Below are 22,982 nucleotides of genomic sequence, written 5' to 3' on the forward strand. Positions count from 1 at the left end.
CCACTTGTGACATGGGGTTTTTATCATTTAGCACTTTTTTTAACTGCTAAGCAGCTGGGTTTAGCCACTTGTATATTTTACTGCACATCACCAATAATTGTCTTTGAAATACAATCACTAAAGACAGACTTTTTATTACTTGCACCAGGGCAGTTTATAAATCAATTCGTGCAGCTCAATAAAGTAAGCAGGGTTTTAAAAAATGAATAGGTTGGCAAGGGCACAGGTGTATGTGGGGAAACAAACAGGTTTTCTCCTAAAAATTAAATCACAGACACTAAGGAGAGCCCAGGAGCTCACATCCAGTGTAGTTATGAGGTTGAAGGGACTAGGAGGTTTCCACCAAGATGATGAAGGGAGTGGAGCATCTCCCTGCTGAGGAAAGGCTGAGGGAGCTGGGGCTCTTCAGCCTGGAGAAGAGGAGACTGAGGGGAGACCTCATTAATGTTTATAAATATGTAAAGGGTGAATGTCAGGAGGATGGAGCCAGGCTCTTCTCAGTGATGCCCAATGGTAGGACAAGGGGCAATGGGTGTGAGCTGGAACACAGGAGGGTCCACTTAAACTTGAGAAGAAACTTCTTTCCAGTGAGGGTGACAGAGCCCTGGGACAGGCTGCCCAGGGAGGGTGTGGAGTCTCCTTCTCTGGAGACATTCAAACCCCGCCTGGACGCCTTCCTGTGTGATCTCATTTAGGTTCCTGCTCTGGCAGGGGGATTGGACTGGATGATCTTTTGAGGTCCCTTCCAATCCCCAACATTCTGTGATTCTGTGATAGTGTACAAATTGCAAACAAAAGTACAGCCTATGTTCTTGCACACCTGAAAACACAGAGCTGCCCACGAGAGTCCTTGTGTTTCTGTCTCTATAGGCACACACCCAAAATGTTCTTGACACCTGCCAGGGCATAAACACACCTGACAACTTCTGCACATGCACAAAGTGCCACGGGGATGTAATTCTGTTTGAAGGGTTGAAAACAAAGTGCAGAAAGGGAAAATGAAGCCTAGGCTTGTTCTGACTGTAAGTCATCTGGTCCTTTGGAAGCTGTTCAAAAGGAACATTTACATCCTCCTTCCATTGACTCTCCGGGAAGAATGACCGCCACAAATTCCCAGCACTTAATTCCCTTTTCATTTGAGCTCTACCTATGAAATCTATTTTCCCTTACGTTGGTCTTCTGGAGTCTGTGACTGCTAAGGCATCCTGATCCCAGTGACAGAGGGGGAACTGTGGAAGCTGTGTCCTTCTGCATCAGCGTGAGCTCTCGTTTCCATCTTGTCAAGCTGGTTTCCTGCATCATCTTCTGTGCTCTGACCCTTGTGCAGAGGAGGGTAAAACAGGTGGGGTATGGGAAGTAAATTGGGTCCCTTTCAGGAGCAGGGCCTGTGCTTGCTCTACTGCCTGTATACAGAGAAGCAAGGGTCAAAAATCCCTAAATCATAGTGAAAAAAGCAGGAATTCTTGATTAGGGGAAGATACCATCCAGTAGGGTGATTGATCTAGAAAAGCTAATTAAGAAAACCTAGAGGGGAGATTTTTTTTCTTCGTTTCTAAAATCACATTAATGGTGATAAAACAGATGATTTTCCATGAAATGGAGGATTAAAGATGGTAAAGTGGAATTTAATATCACCTTTAAAATGTGATTCCTAGAGTTTATACTTTAGAATATAATCTCAAATTTTCACTGTGCAGTCTTAACTGCCCTTTGCTAAATTGCCAGCCCTCTCTGAGAGTAGATTGTTCTGAGGTTTTTTTGATATTACATCACAAAAATACTTCCTTACCTTCCACTTTTGGTATCTGAGCCCACATAATTATTTATTACTTTGTAATTTTTCTCATTCTTCTCCACCTTTGCTATATCTTTGCAGCTCCTCCCATTGTAAGTTTATTTGTGATTTTTCTGAATATGCCAAAACAGCACCAGAAGTGTTAAAACAACTTCTCTAAATAGCAAGTTTTAGGCTTCTGTACAGTTTCTTTCTCTTTGTTGATTTTTTTGCTGCTTTATATTAGGGAAATTGGATGCTGTAGTAGGTGAACTACTAGCATGATTCAATATCTGTCTTCCTGTGTCTGTTTTTTAACCCATTTACAGTCCATAAAACAATTTTTCCACCCTTGTGTCTCTTCATCTCAGTTGAAGCACAAACACAATAAACAGACCGCTTTCCCCTTTTCCACTGATTGTATGATATGATTTTTCTTATTAATCACTGCAGGTTTATTTTTTCCACATCTGTACTTTGCTTTGTTAAAATGTTTGAATATCTAGTAGTTAAATTTCCTATTAGAATAGGAAATATTTTAATAGGAAAATATACTGTTTTGCTCCAGTAAGAGCAAGACAGTATATTTTGTGATTCCCTTATTTATTGCCACAAAGATCTCGAGTTCTTTTTTGAAGGTATGGCTTGCATAGGTGCAAAAAAAGGATAATTTTATTGCACAGAAGTGAGACTAAAATGTCCAGGTTTATGGTTTACATTTGGAAACGTGCTGCTGAGAACTGTCACTGAATCAAACAGTTGCACTGTCTCAAATATTACACTTGAACCTGCTGTCAGAGTTGATAAAGAACTAAGTTTGTGATCCTTGCTTTAAGTTGTTTTGATTATTAATCTTTCTTGTTAGAGGAGAAAACAACAATGCTGCTTCCCAGTCTGGAAATCAGAGCCTGCCATTGCTGCTGTTTCCCACGTAGGTGCTCGCTGTGCTGCTTACTTGCAAATAAAAGCAATATTTTCTGTGAGATTCATAGATTCACAGACTGGTGGGGTTGGAAGGGACCTCAGGAGATCATCCAGTCCAACCCCCCTGCCAAAGCAGGTAAACCAGGTTGCACAGGAAAGTGTCCAGGTGGGTTTGAACATCTCCAGAGATGGAGACTCCACACCTTCTCTGGGCAGTTTATTTGCTACAGTAGAAAATACTGCGTTAAAACTGCAAATGAGTAGGGCACTGCCATGTAACAGTGAAACGAAGTCACAAAGGATTAGGTTAAAAGATGAGGTCAGCTGTATCTTTCTGGAAAGCCCTGCTTTAGGGGAACAAAACAGGCAGAGAGGTAGCTCAGAGGCAGAGGTGGATGTCCATGTACTTCTCCATGCCCAGGCAGCATTTCCTATTCACTTTAGGCTCTTAATGTTTTGTCATTCCAGCCTACTTCCCAAAATTCATTGGCATGTGGCCAAAATCATAGAATCATAGAATGGTTTGGGTTGGAAGGGACCTCAAAGCTCATCCAGTCCCAACCCCCCTGCCAGCAGCAGGGACACCTTCCACTAGACCAGGTTGCTCAAAGCCTCATCCAACCTGGCCGAGAACACTTCCAGGGAGGAGCAGCCACAGCTTCTCTGGCCAACCTGGGACACTGTCTCACCACCCTCACACCAAAGAATTTCTTCCTCACATCTCATCTCCATCGCCCCTTGTTCTATCATTAACTGCCCTTATGAAAAGTCCCTCCCCAGCTTTCTTGTAGCCCCTTCAGGTACTGGGAGGCCACTAGAAGGTCTCCCCGGAGCCTTCTCTTCTCCAGGCTGAACAGCCCCAACTCTCAAATCAATTTAAGTGTGCCCAGGATGACATGGTGCACTGATGCTGTGAGTTTGAGCTGGTTCTCCATCGCCTGTTACACCACATCCCTATTTACATCATGCCAAAGGATGTGGCAACCGCTGCACCTCTGCCATGACCGTGCTTTACACCCACAATGTACTCACTTGCCTTGGGAGTAAATGACTTGAGTTGGATGGAAATTTTCCTACAGAAGAGTTTTCCATCTGAAAATGCTGATTAAACTGAATTGACGTGTTCTGTGAAAAGGTTTTGATTCTGTCAAAGCTTTACATGGAAACCAAGCAAGCCTTGGCCAGGCTGTCTGATGGGCGAGCCTGCCTCCACTCCTGCCAGCTCACCCATCTGCCTACATGACTGAAATTGGATTTCATTAGAATATTTGGAATATTTCAAATGGGTCTGCAGATAAGCACATGTATGTATAAGATTTAGGAGGAGCACAGCCAAGCTCTGAATGATGGGAGTGTTTGGGAGGACACAAAACAACCACATTGATTAGTTTATTGGCAGAATGCTGTGAGTAACAGCAGTGGTACAGCTGCTGGGCACGCAGCCGGTGGTTTCCTTCTGGAGAAGCTGCTCAGCCCCACACAAACCGAGGTCCATTGGGGAGTGAGGTGCCAGGAGGGCACTGCTGGAGGGCAGGACCTGGCAGGGGATGTGCTCAGGCTTTGATCTGCAAGTGGAAGCACCATGAAGGCCAGAACACAAGTTCCTTCAGCTGCAGCAGGACTCTCTGCAGCTACACTTTGCCAGTGGAAAGGAACTGCTCTCATTTCTCTGCCAGCTCCCTCACCCTTTCCAGACACTGCTGCCCTCACCAGCCTCTGCACAGCTGGGATGTGCCCAAGGTCCCTACAGAAAGTGTATAGACCACCTTATAATTTCCACCCTTTTCCAACATTTCTGACAAAATCTGACTAAAAAACGGACAGAAATGGATCAAATGCCATTTTAGTTTTTAAAGTTTCTTTCTGGAGCTGTTTTTAATTTTGCTGCCCAAACAATGTAGCAGCCAGCCTAATGTCCCAGCCAGGCTACCAGAGAAGAAAAGCAGTCCCTTTACAGCAACAGCAACACCAAACTGGTTGATGAGATTAATAGATTAATTTAATAGTAAAATATATTTATTTTATATTTGCCCAGAGAAGCTGTGGCTGCTCCTCCCTGGAAGTGTTGAAGGCCAGGTTGGATGAGGCTTTGAGCAACCTGGTCTAGTGGAAGGTGTCCCTGCTGCTGGCAGAGGGGTTGGGACTGGATGAGCTTTAAGGTCCCTTCCAACTCAAACCATTCTGGGATTCTATGAGAGGCTGCTTAACCCTGTCCCAGAGCTAAAAGTGGAAGCACAGGCTGGAGGTCACAGGCAGGGAAGGCCTCTTCTGAGTTGAGGAGATAAGGAAGATCTCAGGAGGATGTAAGGGGATCTCAGATCAAGAACCAAATTGATGGTTATCCTCAAGTCCTCCAGGCTTTATGAGCAAGGCTCTGAAACTGCCATCTTCCCAGAGCAGATGCCTTGAAGACGCAGTGAGAACACCAGCCACCAGACCCTGACCTGCCTGTGCAAATTGAACAGGGTGACATCAGACATCAACCAAAGGCTGCAAAAAACAACACAGAGAACTGGCTGCTGAAACCGCCTGTCACTGTGTTGTTTGCTGGCAGTGAGGGACAAAAATAGCCTCTGTTTGTGACACGGTGTGTGTCTGATGCCTCTGCACCTCCTTGCTCACTGCAGACTCTGTGCTGGTCAGGCAGGCAGGGTCTCGGTGCCTGTCCTCACACCCTAGGTGTGCTCCTGTCCTCAGATGGGTTCATTTGAGAAGAGATAAGTGATGCTGAATTTCCTACCACTCCCCAACAACCTCTCAGCCAGTATCAGCACCTCTATAATTCTCCAAAATTTCTGTTGCTGATCAGAAAAAAGCACTTCTGAAGACATGTTTATAGTTTTCCAGTTTGCCAGCACACAGATTCCTATCTGACAGGCAAAACCAAGGTAACATTAAAAAAATTAGAGACAAAAGAAAAGGCCTTTTAGCTCAGCCCGAGTCTCACCTGCTCTACCAGATTTATTGGTGGCAAAATAAGTAACTTCCTCCTGCTGTGAAAACAGAGTTCCTTTTCCTCAGGACTTAGTTGTTAATACCTAAACCAGCCCCATCACTTGCACTCCTCTTGTCATTGAAGAGCATCTAATTTTGCACCTAGATTTGCATCTTCCTGTGCCTTGCAGATCCTTTTTTCTTCGTGTGCAATGAGTTGATGATAAAAACCTCTACAATAAGACTTGGCTAATTCTGGGCTGCTGCTGGGTGAGTATTTCGCTGCATGTAATGGCACTTTTTGTACTGGAGCATCATTTGGCTTGTTCAGCTTCTCTGAACTGTGAAGGCCTTTGAACATAAAAAGAAGATATCATCTGGAGGTGAAAGTATGAAAACAGACAAAGGTGGATGGGAGCTTTTCTTTTAGGCTCCTGTGCAATCACTGACAAGTCATAACCTTCCCTTGTCTGGCTTCCCTCTGCTGTCATTAGAAACAAGCTGATCTATCATGGAGGGAGAGAAGGGGACAGCAGGGGATCAGTGGGGAGGACAGCAGAGGACAGAAGGGGATCAGTGATTCACCTGACTCTTGTGAAGAAATCTGTGATTTTGAGGTGTATTTTATCAGGGCAGGACCAAAGCATTCTGTGACTTCATGGTTGCTGGACATTCAAAACAAGAAGGGTGATGTGGTGAGTAGGTCTGTCCCCTGCCCTTGCAGTGTTTCCAGGTTGCCAACAGCTGAAGCCACCCAGCAGGACAAGGATCTAGAAAATGCAAACTTGGCCTTTCCCCAAACATGGAGCAGGTCTGAGCGCTGCAGTAACTCATCTCAGCAAGGGCTGCACAGAGACAGCTGCCATGGAGCCTGCTCTCCTCTCTCTGCCTAGTGCTTCTAGTCCTGCCTTCTTGGCTCTACAGAAATATCTAAAGTTCAGAAAACAGCCAAAACTGAGCAGCTTTAACTGCTGACCAGGCTCATGGGACAGCAAAGCTGGAGTCCCCCCAGCAGCGCTGAGCCGTGCCCTGAGGAACCTCACAGGCAGCACTTCTTGGGGAGAGAGGGGAAAATATCCAGGGCTAGCTTTGAAAAATCTACATTTGCCTTGGTTCAGTACATTCCTTAGGGGTATGATACAAAGGTCAGTGAGCACAGAGCCGTGTTAGACACGTAGTTGCTGTGCTGCTGAACAAAATGAAAGTGCCTAGATAGCTGGAAGAGATAGAAGGGTCAGTGCATGCTCGTGATATCACAGTGCAATTGATAAATAGGCATGTCCTGGTGATAAGATAGGCTGACTGCTGATAAGATAGGTTGGAATGAGATAGATCTGCATTGGTGATATGATGGGGTGTTACATAGTGTTGATCAGACATGATTACCGATATTTTATCGCGTCTCATGTTATCATTACGGGTGCTTAGTTAGAAGATGAAGTTCTTTTTCCTTGCAAGTTGCAAGAATCAGAAGAGTTTTAAAGATTCAGTTAAAACAGAGGGAAACGGCCTGAGTGGAGAGAAGGAGGTAAGGAGAGGTCAGCAAGAAAAGAGAGGGTTTGAGAAAGTTTATGGGAGAGCAGAAGCAGCCACAGAGCACTGAGCTCTGAATCTGTGCTAACTACAGCCTGTGCCTTTATCTTATCAGTGACACCCAGTGCCTCTGGGAATCTGTCACCAAAAGGACTGAAAGGTCCAGCAAAGTGTTTCAATATTTGGAGCTGCTAGCAGTGGGCAGGGAGAGAGGACAGAGCTGAATATATCCACGCTGTGGATGGTGAAGAGGAGAGGCTGTTGCTGTCTGCAGGGCCAGTGCACTGTAGGACCTGGAGATGTGTCTGACTGAGGGGGATGAGCCCCTTCTTCGATGCCCAGGAGGGAGGCAGTGCCTGAAGTCAAAGGAGATTCCCCTCAGGGGTGACTGTCAGACCTTGCACATGCCCAAAGCAGGAGTCACAAAGGTGCATGAGTCATAGAATCATTGAATGTATTGGGTTGGAAGGGACCTCCAAAGGTCATCTAGTCCAACCCCCTGCAGTGAGCAGGGACATCTTCACTAGAGCAGGTTGCTCACAGCCCCATCAAGCCTGACCTTGAACATCTCCAGGGATGGGGCCTCCACCACATCTCTGGGCAACCTGTTCCAATGATCCACCACCCTCATCTTGAAGAAATTTTTCCTAATATTCAACCTAAATCTGCCCTTTTCTAGTTTAAAACCATCACCCCTCGTCCTATTGCTCCATGTCCTTGTGAACAGTTCTGCCCCAGCTTTCTTACAGGCACCATCAGGTACTGGGAGGCCACTAGAAGGTCTCCCCAGAGCCTTCTCTTCTCCAGGCTGAACAGCCCCAACTCTCTCAGCCTGTCCTCACAGCAGAGCTGCTCCAGCCCTCGCATCATCCTCGTGGCCTCCTCTGGACTGGCTCCAGCAGGTCCACGTCCTGTCACAGAGCTCTATGACTACAGGTCCTGGTTGTCTCACTCCCTTTTCCCCCCACAGCAACTCCTGACATTTTGCAATTGTCTTGGAACAGCTGGAGCAACATCCACAGCCTAGATGGCTTTCCAGAGGAGAAACCCCTGCCCCTTACTCTTGTACCATGATCTCCAGGGGTTCACAGTCTGTCTGTTGGGGTGTGTGCGCACACACTCGCTTGGAATTGTCTCCAACAAAACCAGAAGCTCCTCTGGGGATATGACTTCTTTGGTACTTTCCTTCTCCATTTGAAAAATACCAGCAACTAGTTAGCTGAAAATTTTAATATGAGAAATCATTTCAAACTGGAAAATGGATTTGTTTCGAAAGAAAAGTCTAAACAAAATGTTCTGGCAATGGTTTTCAGGCAGAAAAGCACATCGACCTTGCTCTTTTCCAGCAAAATGTCTGCTTTCTCTGGAAGGAAAACATGACACAGGAGATCATTTTTTTCCTGTCTCTGCCACTAACTCACTGAACTGACAGGAACAAACACTTTCTCCTCCCATACCTCTGTTTATGTCCGTAGTTCCCAAGCAGACAGGACAAGCTAATGGGATTGAGGGAGAAAATACTTTAGTGCATAAACAGTTGGTATCGCTGCAAGTCTAAGCAAGGAAAGGGAAACGCTCTTGTTTTTCATCAGACCGAGGTTCTCCGAGCGCTTAAACAGGCTCTACCGAGAGGGTAATTTAGGCCTCATACCTGAATGTTCCCCAGGAACTCTTGTCTTCAGATCAAGTCCACCTCCCATTAAGGTTTTAGATAAGGGCTGTACCCTGGCCTGGGCTGTAGCTGTTTATTTTACCTCGAGAACAAGGTGCTCTGTGTGAGCTACTGTGTGGCTTTCCGATAGCAGAAGATGGTGAGAGATAAGCTTTTCTCTTCACTGTATCTCAGGGCTCTGATCTTCTGCTTCCCCCCCTCATTTCCCCAGCCTTCACCACCCTCTGCAACAGTGCAGACCACAGTCCGCCCAGCACTGGTAATCCACTGCATCCGGGGCTGGGGGTAAGCCAGTACAACTCTTACTAGGTGGGTTTCCACAGTGGACGTAGCTGAGCAGCTTTGTGTACCATTAGCTGCAAGAAACCTCCAGCTCTGCAGTGAAGCCAGCCCAAGGGTAACCAGGTTGGTGACTCTGCAAGGTTATGGAGAGCATCAAGGAGGGAAACCTTGGCTTAGTGGAGGGAAATTACAATTCTTTTCTTGTCAGTTTCACAGAATCACAGAATCACAGAATCACAGAATGTTGGGGATTGGAAGGGACCTCGAAAGATCATCCAGTCCAACCCCCTGCCAGAGCAGGAACCTAAATGAGATCACATAGGAAGGTGTCCAGGTGGGTTTTGAATGTCTCCAGAGAAGGAGACTCCACACCCTCCCTGGGCAGCCTGTCCCAGGGCTCCGTCACCCTCACTGTAAAGAAGTTTCTTCTCAAGTTGAAGCAGAACCTCCTGTGTTCCAGCTCACACCCATTGCCCCTTGTCCTACCCTTGGGCATCACTGAGAAGAGCCTGGCTCCATCCTCCTGACATTCACCCTTCACATATTTATAAACATTAATGAGGTCACCCCTCAGTCTCCTCTTCTCCAAGCTAAAGAGCCCCAGCTCCCTCAGCCTTTCCTCATCAGGGAGATGCTCCACTCCATCATCTTGGTGGAAACCTCCTAGTCCCTAGTTTGAAGCAGTTGCAAACATTTACTATAGTTCAATAATCTGAGTAATAGGTATGTTAAAAAATATAGAATAGTTTATTTACAGGGTGACCAATTTTCAGGCTTGAAAAACAAAATCCTCATTTCAAGAGCACAGAAGGGCCAAACGGGATCCAGGAGGTGAGCAATTGGTTCCTGGGAGTTTCAGGAGCCATAACCAGCTTGGAGGGCTGCACAGTGGAGGGGACAGGTACACTGTGCTCTGTGCTGAACAAGCACGTGGCAGTGCCCTGGGGTGTCAAAGCTGCAGCTGGCAGAGGACACAGAGGACAAACCAGTGACACTGTGCAACTCTCCCACTGCTCCTTCCCATCTCTCCTGGGAATGAGCAGCCCACCAGCTGCTTCTTGCCTTAAACTGAGGAGAAGGGGACTTGATGGCTCTCTGTCCTGTGTCCCACCCCGTGCAGATCTCACCAGATGTGTACTTGGTAGTTTCCTGTGAAATAATTGGGGTTTTTTTTAAGGGATCTGAAAAAATCTGGGTGTGCTGGAGCCAACATAATTCATCCTTAGTGAGCCTGGGAGGCATTAAGCTCTGAGGTCCTGGGATAGTTTTGGAAGTGGGTAAGAAAGACTTATAATACTGTCTCTACTGTTCTGTGCTGGGCCAGGCTGGAGATGTAGATCATGATCAGATATTTGGAGACATGAGGCACAGCTGAGTGCCCTCGTCTGCTCTGACAGCATCATCTCCCAGGTTCTTAGTTTTGGAACTACTTGAGAAACAAAACTGGCATTTCAGAGGTTAAAGCGAAAATTCACAAAGAGCCTTTCCAGGTCCTGTGCAGGAAGGGAGTGTGTTCAGGAGCAGAGAGGGGAAGCTCAGGGAAGAGTTGCTCTTGACTTGTCCTCTGCCTCTGACCCATTTTCTGTCTTGGTGGCGATGCTGTAGTAGTAGGAGCGGATTGTGTTTTCCACAGAAACAAATCCTGGACGAAAATCTTCCAATCTGCAAGGGCAGAAAAGAATAAATAGAACCAAGAGAAGGGACAAAAGTGGACTGATTCGATGAGAGGATACCAAGAACAGAAGAACCTGAGGAAGAACAGCAGCCAGATGCTCTGGCATCTTCCAGGATTGGTACCAGGCAAATGGAGTGGGATGATAGTCAAGAAATAGATGCATCACTCATCATAGCCTAGGGAATGAGACCAAGGCAGGAGACACCATTGGCTTTATGTTGCCACCATCCAGATGGTGTGTGGTGTTCTGGTGGACCTGCCACCCAGCAAAAAGCTGAGCCTTACCTGTAGGTCCAGCATTGCTGCATGAGGGCATACATCTCTGCCGGGCAGTCTGTGGGACACTCCATGCGCTTCCCTTGCTCTATGAAGCTGTTGACCTCTGGACCTTTCATTTTCTAGGATAGGATCACATGGGAATATGCTTTAATGTTTTTGGAGCTGGCACTAAGGTTAGAAGAGCAGGTTGGAGCTGGGCCTGGGGGAATGCTTTGGGTTCACACACCACACACCCCATACAGACACCATTTGCAACCCCATTGTCTCTCCGTCCCAAGCCTGGGCAGAGCAGTGGCTGAGCAACTGATTTTTCAGCTCTGCAAGGGAGTGGAAGGATCAGAGAGAAGAACTGCTTTGATTCAAAGCCAAATGAATTTTTGTTTTCTGTTTCTTCTCCTTTAAATGAACCCAAAGCTGCAGGATCCAAACAATCTCATTTGTGCCTTTTTGTAAAGTGGAAGTGAGCCTTTCCCCTTTCCTCTCCGTTCAACTGTGGGGAGAGCACCACTCAAGGAAACAGAAGTTGTAAATTCAGTGTGTGGCAGCCTGTTGTAGAGTGGGACTAGACTAGGGCATCCATCCGTGATGGACCTGGCTCTGCCTCACCTTGTATGGTTTCTGCCCGTAGCTGAAGGCCTCCCACATGGTCACGCCGTAGCTCCACACATCACTCTTGCTGGAGAACTTGTGATACTGGATGCACTCTGGAGCATACCATTTCAAGGGCCATTTTCCTGCTGTCCTGGCCTGTAGCAAAGCAAAGAGGAACATTTCCACCCTGAGACACAGGCTGCAATCCCACACTGCTGAAAAAATCCCCTTGTCCTGGGTTTCGAGCTCAAGGTCCCAAACCCAGGCCCAGGCCCTGCTGTCTTGCTGGCCCTGCTCAGCCCTCCCGGGGTGTGGGACACTGTCCCGTGGTGCCACCCTCCTCCTACACCCCAGCCCCAGGGCTCTGCGTGGTCATGCACTGGTGGGAATATCAGCTCTGGCTCATTCTTCATCCCCTTCTCTTCCCTTCTCCCTGCTCTGGCTCCTCTCCTGTCTCCTCTCCCTGGTCATCTCACTGCGCTGCGTCCCCCTCGCTGCCTCTGCATCCACCTGAATTTCTTCCTTGCTGCCCAGACCTTTGCAAAGCCTATTTCAATGTCACAGCAGTGAGGACAGCCAGGGTGTGATGTGGTCACACAGCAGGGCTCCCAGGAAGAGCCCAGACCCCTTACCTCTGGGGGTCTCAGACCCCCAACCAGGTGGGCTCCTTCTGGATCACAGAATCCCAGATTGGTGGGGTTGGAAGGGACCTCAGGAGATCATCCAGTCCAACCCCTCTGCCAAAGCAGGTTTCCTACACCAGGTTGCACAGGAAAGTGTCCAGGTGGGTTTGAACATCTCCAGAGAAGGAGACTCCACACCCTCTCTGGGCAGCCTGTCCCAGGGCTCCGGCACCCTCACAGTGAAGAAGTTTTTCCTTAGGTTTGTCTGGAACTTTTGGCATTCCAGATCCTTCACTGTGCCTACACTTACCTTGTAGTAGCTGTCATCAGCACTGAGAGCCTTGGAGAGTCCAAAGTCACTGATCTTGGCATAATGCTGGTTGACCAGCAGGACATTTCTGGCTGCCAGGTCTCTGTGGACAAAGTTTTTTTCCTCCAAGTACTTCATCCCCATGGATACTTGGTGCATCAGCTCCACAATATTGCTGACTGTGATCTCATCTCTGGGGAAGATGAAAGGACAATGCAGTAATAAAGGACCTGCCATTCCTCTGTACACCACAGAACCCTCCAAACTTTGTAGTTGCAAGGGAGAACATGGACTTTCCTGCTCCAGAAGCATCAGTTCCTGTTACCTTATGTGAAAAGACATCTCTTTCTGCTGTTATCAGTTTCCCTGCACCTAAAAAACCAGGCTCCCCTGACAGAAGAGAGTTGGATCAGAAGTGGAGAAAATGAAGCAGCCATGTTTTATTCAGTACTTACTTTTTGGAAGCCAAGAACTTGTTGAGAGGCCCTCCAGAAGCCATCTCCATCACGAGCATCAGGGACTCTGCCTCACAGACCCCAATCATGCGGACAATGTAGGGATTGTCCAGCTGATGCATGATCTGGGCTTCCTTCATCATTTCATCCTTCACTGTTTTCTCATTGTTGCTCTTCAGCACCTTTATGGCCACATCGATCTGCTTCCTGCACAGGGTGCAAGAGGAACACACATGGGATGAACTACACAGCAGCTGGACTCATGTTTCATGGTCAGGAATGCAAACCACTTCTCATGTGGTATTGTTTGATCTCTCAACAGCAATCTCAGTAGCCTTTTTTGGCAGAGCCCTGCATGACACTGGTATCCCAGATCTGCTAGAAGGCCAAAGAGAAAAGCATCATCTCACCCTTGTTAAGTGTAGGCCAGTATTTGCTACCTGTAGATCTGAAGGTGCATCACCTCACACACTGAGATCTGCATCGTCATTGCCATATTTCAGGGGGGAAACTTAGGCACAAAGTAGGCAAAGGCCATCTTTGTGGACTCACAGACAACCAATGACACAGCCAAGGACCACACATCTCCTCAGTCCCACTCCTTTGCCCTGACATGGACCAAGATGACCTCAGAAGCATGGACTTGCTCCTCTGAGCCCAGCAGTCTTATGCCCGGGAGTGTGCACTGAATATTATCTCTCAGGGCAACAAGGCTGTCACTGAAAGTCCATGGAGAGTCATCACTTGACCTTCCAGAGTATCACTTCTATCTCCACCCCATTTTTATTTCGTGGTCCATGTAGCTGGACAGGATAGCTGGGGACACCTCTGAGCTCATCCTGGAGCACCCTCCTCCTGCTTCCTCAGCATCCTTCAGGGCAGCACTCACTTTCTCATTTTGTAGACTCCTTTCTTGACACAGCCAAAGTTTCCTGCCCCCAGTTCCACTTCATCGATCATCAAGTGGTCCCTCTTCAGGAAAAGCTTCTTATTCTTCAGTTCCTCAGGGTCACTGTAGGGGCTCTCGTAGACACTGGTGTCCATGGGTAGCAGACGTGACTTTCCTGCACCTTCCCGAGAGATACAGTTTCTTAGAGCTGGAAACAGCATTTCCTTCCCCATCTCTCCCTCCCTCACCAGTTGGGAAGGTTTTCTCTAGTCTCTTGGTCAATTCTCCTTCAAGCTTCAGCATTCACACCTCCCTCCTGGGCATCTCCCTTCCTTTCACAACCCATGGCCTCTCCTAGTTACAGCTGCTAAAGGAGCCAGGATGGGGTGAGATGTTTGAGCTTTCCTACTCCACACATCAGATCCAGGCATCTGGGTGACTTCACCCCACTGCAGTGTAACTGAATACACGGAGTATTTCACAGGCAGGATGGAAGATGGGGAATGGGACAGGGTTTGATTTACTGGGTATGATGGGGAAGGGGACAGAGCTTGATTTACTGGGTATGATGGGGAAGGGGACAGGGTTTGATTTACTGGGTATGATGGGGAAGGGGACAGGGTTTGATTCACTGGGTGCTGGGTGTGGGCAAACAGTTTTGCAATATTCTTGTCTCAGGACCCTGAAATGAGAGGGATGCTCTTGGGTGACTTTGTAAGAAGCCCTTTGACCAGAAGGTGATACAGCTGTGTCAGGTAACCCCCATGGTTCCTGTGGCATCCCCAGGTCCTGTTACCTCCTGTTAGGAGGAGAGGGCTTTCAAAGATGCTCACCTACAGGCTCTGGTGTATATCCATCTGCATTGAGAGGCCCAAGGTTTCTCTGGAAAAGAAATGAGGATAAAGTGGATGAAGCAGCCAAGGGGAAACTGCTTCAGTTTGAAGTGGGAGTGGAAAGGGACAGGGAGCCCCTGCAGCCCCCAGAGCCCCAGCTGGTGACTCCCTCTAAAAGGTTCTGAGATGGGCACAAGAGATTGGAGTGGTATTGAGCTGTTTTTTCCAGTCCCAGCTGGCAGGTACCCCCAGTGCAGCACACAGCAGGGAGCAGATCCTGGGGGGATTCAGTGCCATGGAGTGAATACAGCATCACCCCCCAGTAACCCACCCCACAGGCTGTGCAGGGTGAGGTGCTGAGGGCTCGGTGTTCAGCCAAGTGCTGAAGGGAACACACACAGGGCTGCAGTTTGCTCTCTGCCCTCTCTGTGACATCCCATCCCAAAGTGACAAGGCTCCTGCAGCAGCAGGGATCATCCCAGACAAGTCTCTGCAGTTTGTTTTGAGACAGAGACTGAAGGGAAACCTGGAGGCAGCTCAGCTTGCAACCACCTCACCTACCTACCCAAAGAGTGGTCCCCATGAGCACACAGGGACACTGTAAACACCCACTGTCCCAAAAGCTGTGACAGAGTGCTACAGTTCACATCTGCCCAGCACAGCTTCGAATGCCAGTGCTGCTTGCAGCAGAGTCACCATGACATGGGAGCCCACCATAGATTGTGAAAGCTCTCTGAGAAGATGGGTGAATGCTCAGGCCTTGATTTAGCCTCAGCTGGGCTCTGGGCTGGGCTGCTCACAGAGCTGATTTCAACACTGCCAGCACTCAGAGTGGTGACTGAGAGCAGAGGAACCCTGAGGCCAGGGACGCAGAGGGAGCACAAAGACCTGGCTGGTGGCCAGCAGCAAGGCTGAGCGTTCCCAGAATCCAACCACGTCTTCTTCACTCCTGCCTGGCAAAGGAGGGCAGGGGGGGAGAGGGCTCCCCGAGGACAGGCCCACATGTTGCAAGGAGAACAGTATGAATGGAAACCATTTTCAGCTCTAATGGTAAGCTGTGCCCAGTTATTCCTTGTCCCCATCCAAGCTGGAAAGGGGACAACATTGCAGCTGGGCTTAATATATTCCATTGGATTTATTGCCTTTTAGAGAAGGACAGAGTTTGATCAGCAAGCTTGAAATGCAGTTAAAACATTAAACCACTGAGGTACCAATAAACCAGACCCTCCCCAGAACTTACGCTCACGGAGGGGTGGGTTGGTGGAATCGGTGCTGCAGATGCTGTGAATCAGGAGAGAGAAGGTGTTATTAAGAGTCTGTTTATGCCCCAAGCAGGATCAGAACATCCTTGAAGGACTGTATGGACACCTGGGTCGGACCCCTCCCTCCCCACCTGCCCAAGGCCAGTTTCCACAGCCTTATCCAAAAAAAGGTGTGGAAATGTGCCTGGATGTGGGTGTTATTCCCTGACCAGCCCTCAGGACCACCTCTTCAGGGAGGTACAGTCCTACTGGAACACCTTACAGTCTCCACTGGTCCCAGTGTAGGGACTGGCTGAGCTGAACCCCGGAGCTCCCTGCCCAGCAGAGCAAGGGTGCCATGGTCAGGCTCTGAAGTGACATTTGTGATACCATGGGCCAGGACAATGTGACCCATGGTTTTGAATGTTCAGCTCAAGAGACCCACCAGGAGCCAGACTTGCAGGACATGTTGTTTCCTGCTGCCTAAAAGCAGGTCATTTTTCAGAAGCCATCTGTTTGGCACCAGAACTCCCTAATCCGTTTGGAGCATTGATTCCCCCATCTGCTCCTGTCTTTGGGCCACCCTTGGCCAGGCCTGAAAAGTGACCACTTTCACCAAACAATGACATGAGGCTTGTCCAGTTTGCCAGAGAAGCAGAGACCTCACTGTTCCCTCACTGCCAGGGTCTGACCAAGGTTGGACATGGTAAAGGAAACTTGGGTTGGTGCTGCTCAAACTGGCTCTACTGGGTGGTAAACTGAGGCCAGGGATAGCACTGAGAGACATCAGCTCACCTGGCATGTTGGGGTTGGGGCAGGTTTCCCTCAGGTAGAAAATCAGCCCATCTGGTTTGAGTTTTAGGTATTCCACCAACTGGGAAAGGAATTGGAGAAAAAGATTTTATTGCAAGGGGAAAATAATCTCTTTTTTTTTTTCTTTGCAGGCAACTTGTGTGGCTTCTGGTAACGATTCCTCTCAGATTTACAGCAGGCAGGGACTCGACTATTTCTTTCTCTCCTTTCTTATCCATATACTCAGGGATCTACTAGAGCAAGTGCTTGCATACCTGGGTATCTGCCAGAGATATCTGGGAAGAATTTGGGAAGTTAGATAAGAACCAAAGAAAGACAAAAGGAAAATCTCCAGTAGGAGAGCTGGGTGGGGCATTTTCAGTACCATGTTATTCTTGTCCCAGCCAGAAAGGTTTTTAAGTGTTTGAAAAAGTCTTAGAGAAACCTTTTGCTTTCCCAGAGGAAGCCCAGGGTAGCTCTGTGAATCCTGGGCAGTTTCTCACTGCAGAAACCACCAGTTCAAGCGCAGTGAGGACTTGACTCTGGCTGGAGATGACCAGCCCAGCCCCTGGCCACCAGACTGCAGGGAGGACAAAGCTTTCTCTTCCCCTCTAGTCTAGCTCAGATTTCAGCTACAATTTGGAGCCTGGCACAGTTCTGTTGCCATAAAAATGCCCCAAAGTCTTTGTTTTCAATCAAAATCAGAGTGAAAACAGTCCTGTGAATTTGAAAAATTCAGCCAAACAGAGTTCCCATCCCCCAGACAGCCCTGCCCAGGAGGAAGCGCTGGTATCCGTCCCCCGCAGCAGACCCGAGGTGTGTGCCATGGGGCAGAGCTGGGCTCCGTGGGGGTTTGTGACTCCCCAACACTGCCAAGAGCTGCTGGGCCATGTGTCACATTCCCTAAAAACCCTGCCCCACCTTTGTGAGGACTGCTGGGGTATTTACAGCCATTGCTGCTTCCCACAGCCCCTGGCTCTCAGGGGGGACAGGATGTGTCTCCTGGCATTTGGATCTTCAGCCCTGTAAAGACTTTGCCAGCTGTCTCAAAGCCTCCTGCCCTCCCCTACTCTTTGCACAGAAATCAGTCACTTGGAAAATAAAGTGACAATCTGCATGCAATGGGGGCCAGGAGCAGCGTGGGGCATGTGGGACATCCTGGGATGAGCAATGTCATCGTGGCTCACTGCAGGCACAGGTCTGAGGTGCAGGCTGTGGCTGGGTGTGTGATATTTGCTGATGTTTGCTGATGAGGGTGCAAGTAGAGTTCATAGAACTACCTCAAATATCCTGGCTTCAAGGTAGAAATGAAAAGGACTGATCTGGTTTCCTTGGAGAGGCACCACACTGGTGTAGGGCATGAAGGCCATGGTAAAGCCAGTGCTATTTCAGAGCTGCTGTGATATCCCAGACTTAGATCTACTTGGCAAGGAGCACACAGAAATGAATGCAGTGAGGTGAGCTGACCCAGGGAATGGAGCTAAAACCACCCATGTACAGTCTTAAAGCCTTTAAAGCTCCACATGGGCCACTGTCCTCCACAGGATCACAGAATCCCAGACTGGTGGGGGTTGGAAGGGACCTCAGGAGATCATCCAGTCCCAACCCCCCTGCCAAAGCAGGCAGGTCACACAGGAAAGTGTCCAGGTGGGTTTGAACATCTCCAGAGATGGAGACTCCACACCCTCTCTGGGCAGCCTGTCCCAGGGCTCCGGCACCCTCACAGGGAAGAAGTTTTTCCTTAAGTTTGTCTGGAACTTCCGGTGTCCCAGTTTGTGCCCATTGCTCCTTGTCCTGTCACTGGGCACCACCGACAAGAGCCTGGCCCCATCCATTTGGCCCCCACGTTGCTGTCCATGCCTTGAAGTTGTCCTTCAAGACGTGGACAACTATAAGAAGGGAAAAGTGGCTTTGCTTTATTAGGACACCAGTGGTCAGCATCCCGCAGTACGGTACCTGCCAGAGCGTGTCGAACTTGGTCCCCTCGGGGATGGAGTACTTGCCAGACTTGTCCTGGTCTATCCGATAGTGATACACAGTTTTGCCATAGACGAGGGAGAGGGCGTAGGCGCTGTTCTCCTTCCTTTCTCTCAGCCTGGTAGGAAGGAGAACTATTAAAAAAGCAACTCTAAGTTTGGCCCTTCAAATTATCATGGTGGGTCACCGGGTGGGCAGTTGGTAAGGTGTCCCTGCACCCCACTGTTGGAATCGTCACCTTCCTGGCACCCCTCTGCAGAGGTTGAGGAAGGACCCTTCACCTTCAGCCTCTTGCTCCATCGTCTCCAGCTAATTCTTTCTTTCCCCAACTCATTCAGGAGATAGTAAAATGAGGGACTATCTCACCTTGGCAGAGATGCAGAGCAAATGCTTTTGCTTGTATTTTATTCATAGAATCACAGGCTGGTTTGGGTTGGAAGGGACCTTAAAGCTCATCCAGTTCCAACCCCCCTGCCAGCAGCAGGGACACCTTCCACTAGACCACGTTGCTCAAAGCCTCATCCAACCTGGCCACAAACACTTCCAGGGAGGAGCAGCCACAGCTTCTCTGGCCAACCTGGGACACTGGCTCACCACCCTCACAGCCAAGATTTTCTTCCTCACATCTCATCTCCATCTCCCCTCTGCCACTTTCAAGCCATCACCCCTTGTTCTGTCACTCCCTGCCCTTGGCCAAAGTCCCTCCCCAGCCTTCCTGGAGCTCCTTCAGGTATTGGGAGGCCGCTAGAAGTTCTCCCTGGAGCCTTCTCTTTTCCAGGCATTGGAGATGTATGGGAGACAATGTATGGCCCACACATTGGCCATACATTGTCTACCTGTCAGTGTTAAATGTCTTCACCCACTGAACCTGTTATCTCATAGCATCATCAACAGGTATCCTTCATAGAGATACTGGAACATGAGAAACCAATAAAGCTCAAGATTGGCTGTTCATGGAGGTCAGACACTGTCTGGACAATAACAGGTTTGGGGTGTCAGACCCTGTCTCTGAAAGATCTGTAACCACAGTCTGACCATGTTCAGCTAATCCTCCTCTCAGGAACTGTCACATGAAACAGCTACAGGGTAGTGGAGGTGGGGAGATGGTAAAAAGTACAGGGATGACAGTATCTGCCAGGGGTTTGGATACTCACAGGAATTTCCCATCAGGTTGTGCCCCAGAGTAGAGCCTCCGTTCAGCTTCATCCCGGGCGATGCTGCCATGGTACCAGGGCATCCTCTCATGGGCTGTGGTGGCGATGAGCTTCTCCACCTGTGGAGCCTGGCTTATGATGGCCTGTTCGAGTGCATCACCCTGGAAGAGAGTGAGAAATGGAGCCCCTGTGACTCTGCTGCTTTGGTGTGTGGCTTCAGCACGATTTATTTTCCAGCCTTTTGGGCAGATGACATGGGAAACTTGGAAGATCTCGTAACTCAAGTGCCTGTGGCCTTAGTCATGCCTATAGCACTAGTGGGTTGAATTCTGCTCTGCTGCAGAGCAGAATTCCTTGCTTATATAAATTAGTCCCATCCCTCAAATCCAGCTGAAGCCCATTGGCTTGGTGGTGAGGGAAGAGAGAAGACATCATATTTGTATGGGGGATCTTGATGTCAGGTGTGCAGGGTGTCTTTCAGCCTCGTGTTCCTGGGAGAAAAGGACCTCTTTTTGGTGCCTCTGCCTTCCTGGTCACTCACTGTTCCCAGACTCTACGACTTGTCATGAGCAGCGCAGACTGGAAATCATGTGGGAGACCCTCAGTGAATTTTACTGGCCCCACACTTTTTATGAACAACCAACCGTAGTTTTTCGTTTGCCAGTAGGTGGCAATATCCTTTGTGTTATCTACCAGTGTCCACAACTCTGCTTTAAGGAGAAACCCTACAGACACCTCATTCCATCAAGCACCTTTGGTCTAAAATAGGCCAAATTTAGAGATCTTTTGTAGAAAGGCTCCATAAAGAGAATGCCTGAGCCATGTTTCTGTGAGGACTGAGAAGTGTCTGAGTAGCCACTCCTGAGGTGACAGCAGTAGGAGGAAATTAATTACATGGCTGGCAGTGTGACACAGAATCACAGAATGTCAGGGATTGGAAGGGACCTCAAAAGATCATCCAGTCCATCCCCCTGCCAGAGCAGGAACCTCAATGAGATCACACAGGAAGGTGTCCAGGTGGGTTTTGAATGTCTCCAGAGAAGGAGACTCCACACCCTCCCTGGGCAGCCTGTCCCAGGGCTCTGTCACCCTCACTGGAAAGAAGTTTCTTCTCAAGTTGAAGCAGAACCTCCTGTGTTCCAGCTCACACCCATTGCCCTTTGTCCTACCATTGGGCATCACTGAGAAGAGCCTGGCTCCATCCTCCTGACATTCACCCTTTACATATTTATAAATATTAATGAGGTCTCCCCTCAGTCTCCTCCTGCCTTATATGTGGACTATGTATATTCCAGTCTGTAATATTATATTCCTCTCTGTAGCTATTTTTACATTTAAATAACAGACAGACCTGACCCAGTACCTCAGTCTCACAGGCAAAACCTCCATTGACTTCAAAGAGTGAGGAAAATCTGAGCAAGAATTTAAGTCTAGTTTCATTACATCGTCAGCATAATGTTAGGGAGGCGCAGGCACCTCATGTGGAGAGCGACGTTCTCATTGCTGCGACCGGCCGAGGAGTAAATGGCACATGGGGAAATGCAAAGTGGGCAGAGAGCTCCAACGCCCTGCAGAGCAGCCACAACACGGGCTGTTCAAGAGGAAGAGTCTGAAGGTTTGGGAAGATGTTTTGACCTGTTTCTGAAGAAGAAGCTGGAAAAGAGAGAGGTTTAAGGCTGCTCTTAGTGCCAGCAACTTCTGAGGAGGAGGACACAAGAAAGACAGGGACCAGCTAGAACAAGTCCAGAGGAGGCCACGAGGATGATCCAAGGGCTGGAGCAGCTCTGCTGTGAGGACAGGCTGAGAGAGTTGGGGCTGTTCAGCCTGGAGAAGAGAAGGCTCCGGGGAGATCTTATAGCGGCCTCCCAGTACCTGAAGGGGCTCCAGGAAGGTGGGGAGGGACTTTGGCCAAGGGCAGGGAGTGACAGAACAAGGGGGGATGGCTTGAAAGTGGCAGAGGGGAGATGGAGATGAGATGTGAGGAAGAAATTCTTTGGTGTGAGGGTGGTGAGCCAGTGTCCCAGGTTGGCCAGAGAAGCTGTGGCTGCTCCTCCCTGGAAGTGTTCTCGGCCAGGCTGGATGAGGCTTTGAGTAACCTGGTCTAGTGGAAGGTGTCCCTGCTGCTGGCAGGGGGGTTGGAACTGGATGAGCTTTAAGGTCCCTTCCAACCCAAACCAGCCTGTGATTCTATGACTCTATGACCTTGCTTTACCATGCTGTAGGAGGGGGGTGACAGTGACAGAGGAGGTCAGGGCAGCAAGCAGCAGTAAGCCCCCGGGGGAGGACTCCTCGCACAGTCCCACACCACCTTTGGCAATGGCCAGTACCTCCAGTTTCCATGTCTGCCGGACATATTCGCGCACCATATTGTCCCTCATGCTGTCGAAGACACCGGGCTGGGGTTCCACACCACTGGGGCGGTTGCAGGGTTTGCGGAGGGGACAGCAGAGCCCGTCAGCATCCTTGGAGTAAAACTCACAGAGCTCCTCTGGTCCACAGTGCGCTTTGCCCCCCGCGATGGCGTAGGTACCATTCATCTGGCGTTCGATGGCGTAATGGTAGAACTGCAGGTTGTAGACCATGGAGAGGACGTAACCCCCCAGACTGCGCAGACACTGCCGCAGCAGGAACAGCCCATCCGACATCCCCGCCAGCTTGAGGTGCTCCTCCGCTTCTGATCTGGCAATGCTGCCGTAGTAAAAGGGCAGGTGAGCAGCAGCATCTGGCATCTCTGCGCGCTGTCCAGGATGGTTTGGGTCGGCTCACGTGCTGCTGGAAGAAGCAAAATTTTTCATTGACATATAATTTTACACAAAGATTTAACTGGAATTCAGACTTGTCTGCCTAGAGGTTCCTCAGCCCTCAGCTGACTTATCTTGCAGCATCATTTCAAACATCGCGTGGAGAGTAGCAGTGGGTGCATTCGTACCCCCAGACAGAGAATCCCACTGTGATTCCTCCATCCCACCCTGAATGCACCAAAAAAATATGCAAATAAAGATCCATCTGATCTTGATTTAAAGATTTCAAGCAATAAAGAATGC

The 22,982-nt window shown here is 49.0% G+C and overlaps 1 protein-coding gene across 2 annotated transcripts; it reads right to left on the reverse strand.

Moving 5' to 3' along the window:
* Positions 1 to 10,636: 10,636 nt before the first annotated feature.
* LOC104530201 (tyrosine-protein kinase ZAP-70) lies at positions 10,637 to 22,667 on the reverse strand. Of its 2 annotated transcripts, none has more exons than XM_010174717.1 (12): positions 22,266 to 22,667; positions 19,939 to 20,099; positions 18,764 to 18,902; positions 16,811 to 16,889; positions 16,015 to 16,055; positions 14,775 to 14,823; positions 13,942 to 14,116; positions 13,053 to 13,259; positions 12,598 to 12,790; positions 11,680 to 11,820; positions 11,080 to 11,192; positions 10,637 to 10,781 (listed from the first exon to the last, which is right to left on the reverse strand). In XM_010174717.1, exons 1-12 carry the CDS (start codon positions 22,665 to 22,667, stop codon positions 10,655 to 10,657), a joined length of 1,827 nt encoding a protein of 608 aa, XP_010173019.1. In that variant the 3' UTR covers positions 10,637 to 10,654. The 2 variants fall into 2 exon arrangements, with proteins under 2 accessions (XP_010173019.1, XP_010173018.1); XM_010174716.1 differs by having other exon boundaries at positions 13,942 to 14,122.
* Between the last annotated feature and the right edge of the window lie 315 nt (positions 22,668 to 22,982).

Source organism: Antrostomus carolinensis, unplaced genomic scaffold (genome assembly GCF_000700745.2).
Source record: "Antrostomus carolinensis isolate BGI_N321 unplaced genomic scaffold, ASM70074v2 scaffold33898, whole genome shotgun sequence".
Lineage (NCBI taxonomy): Eukaryota > Metazoa > Chordata > Aves > Caprimulgiformes > Caprimulgidae > Antrostomus > Antrostomus carolinensis.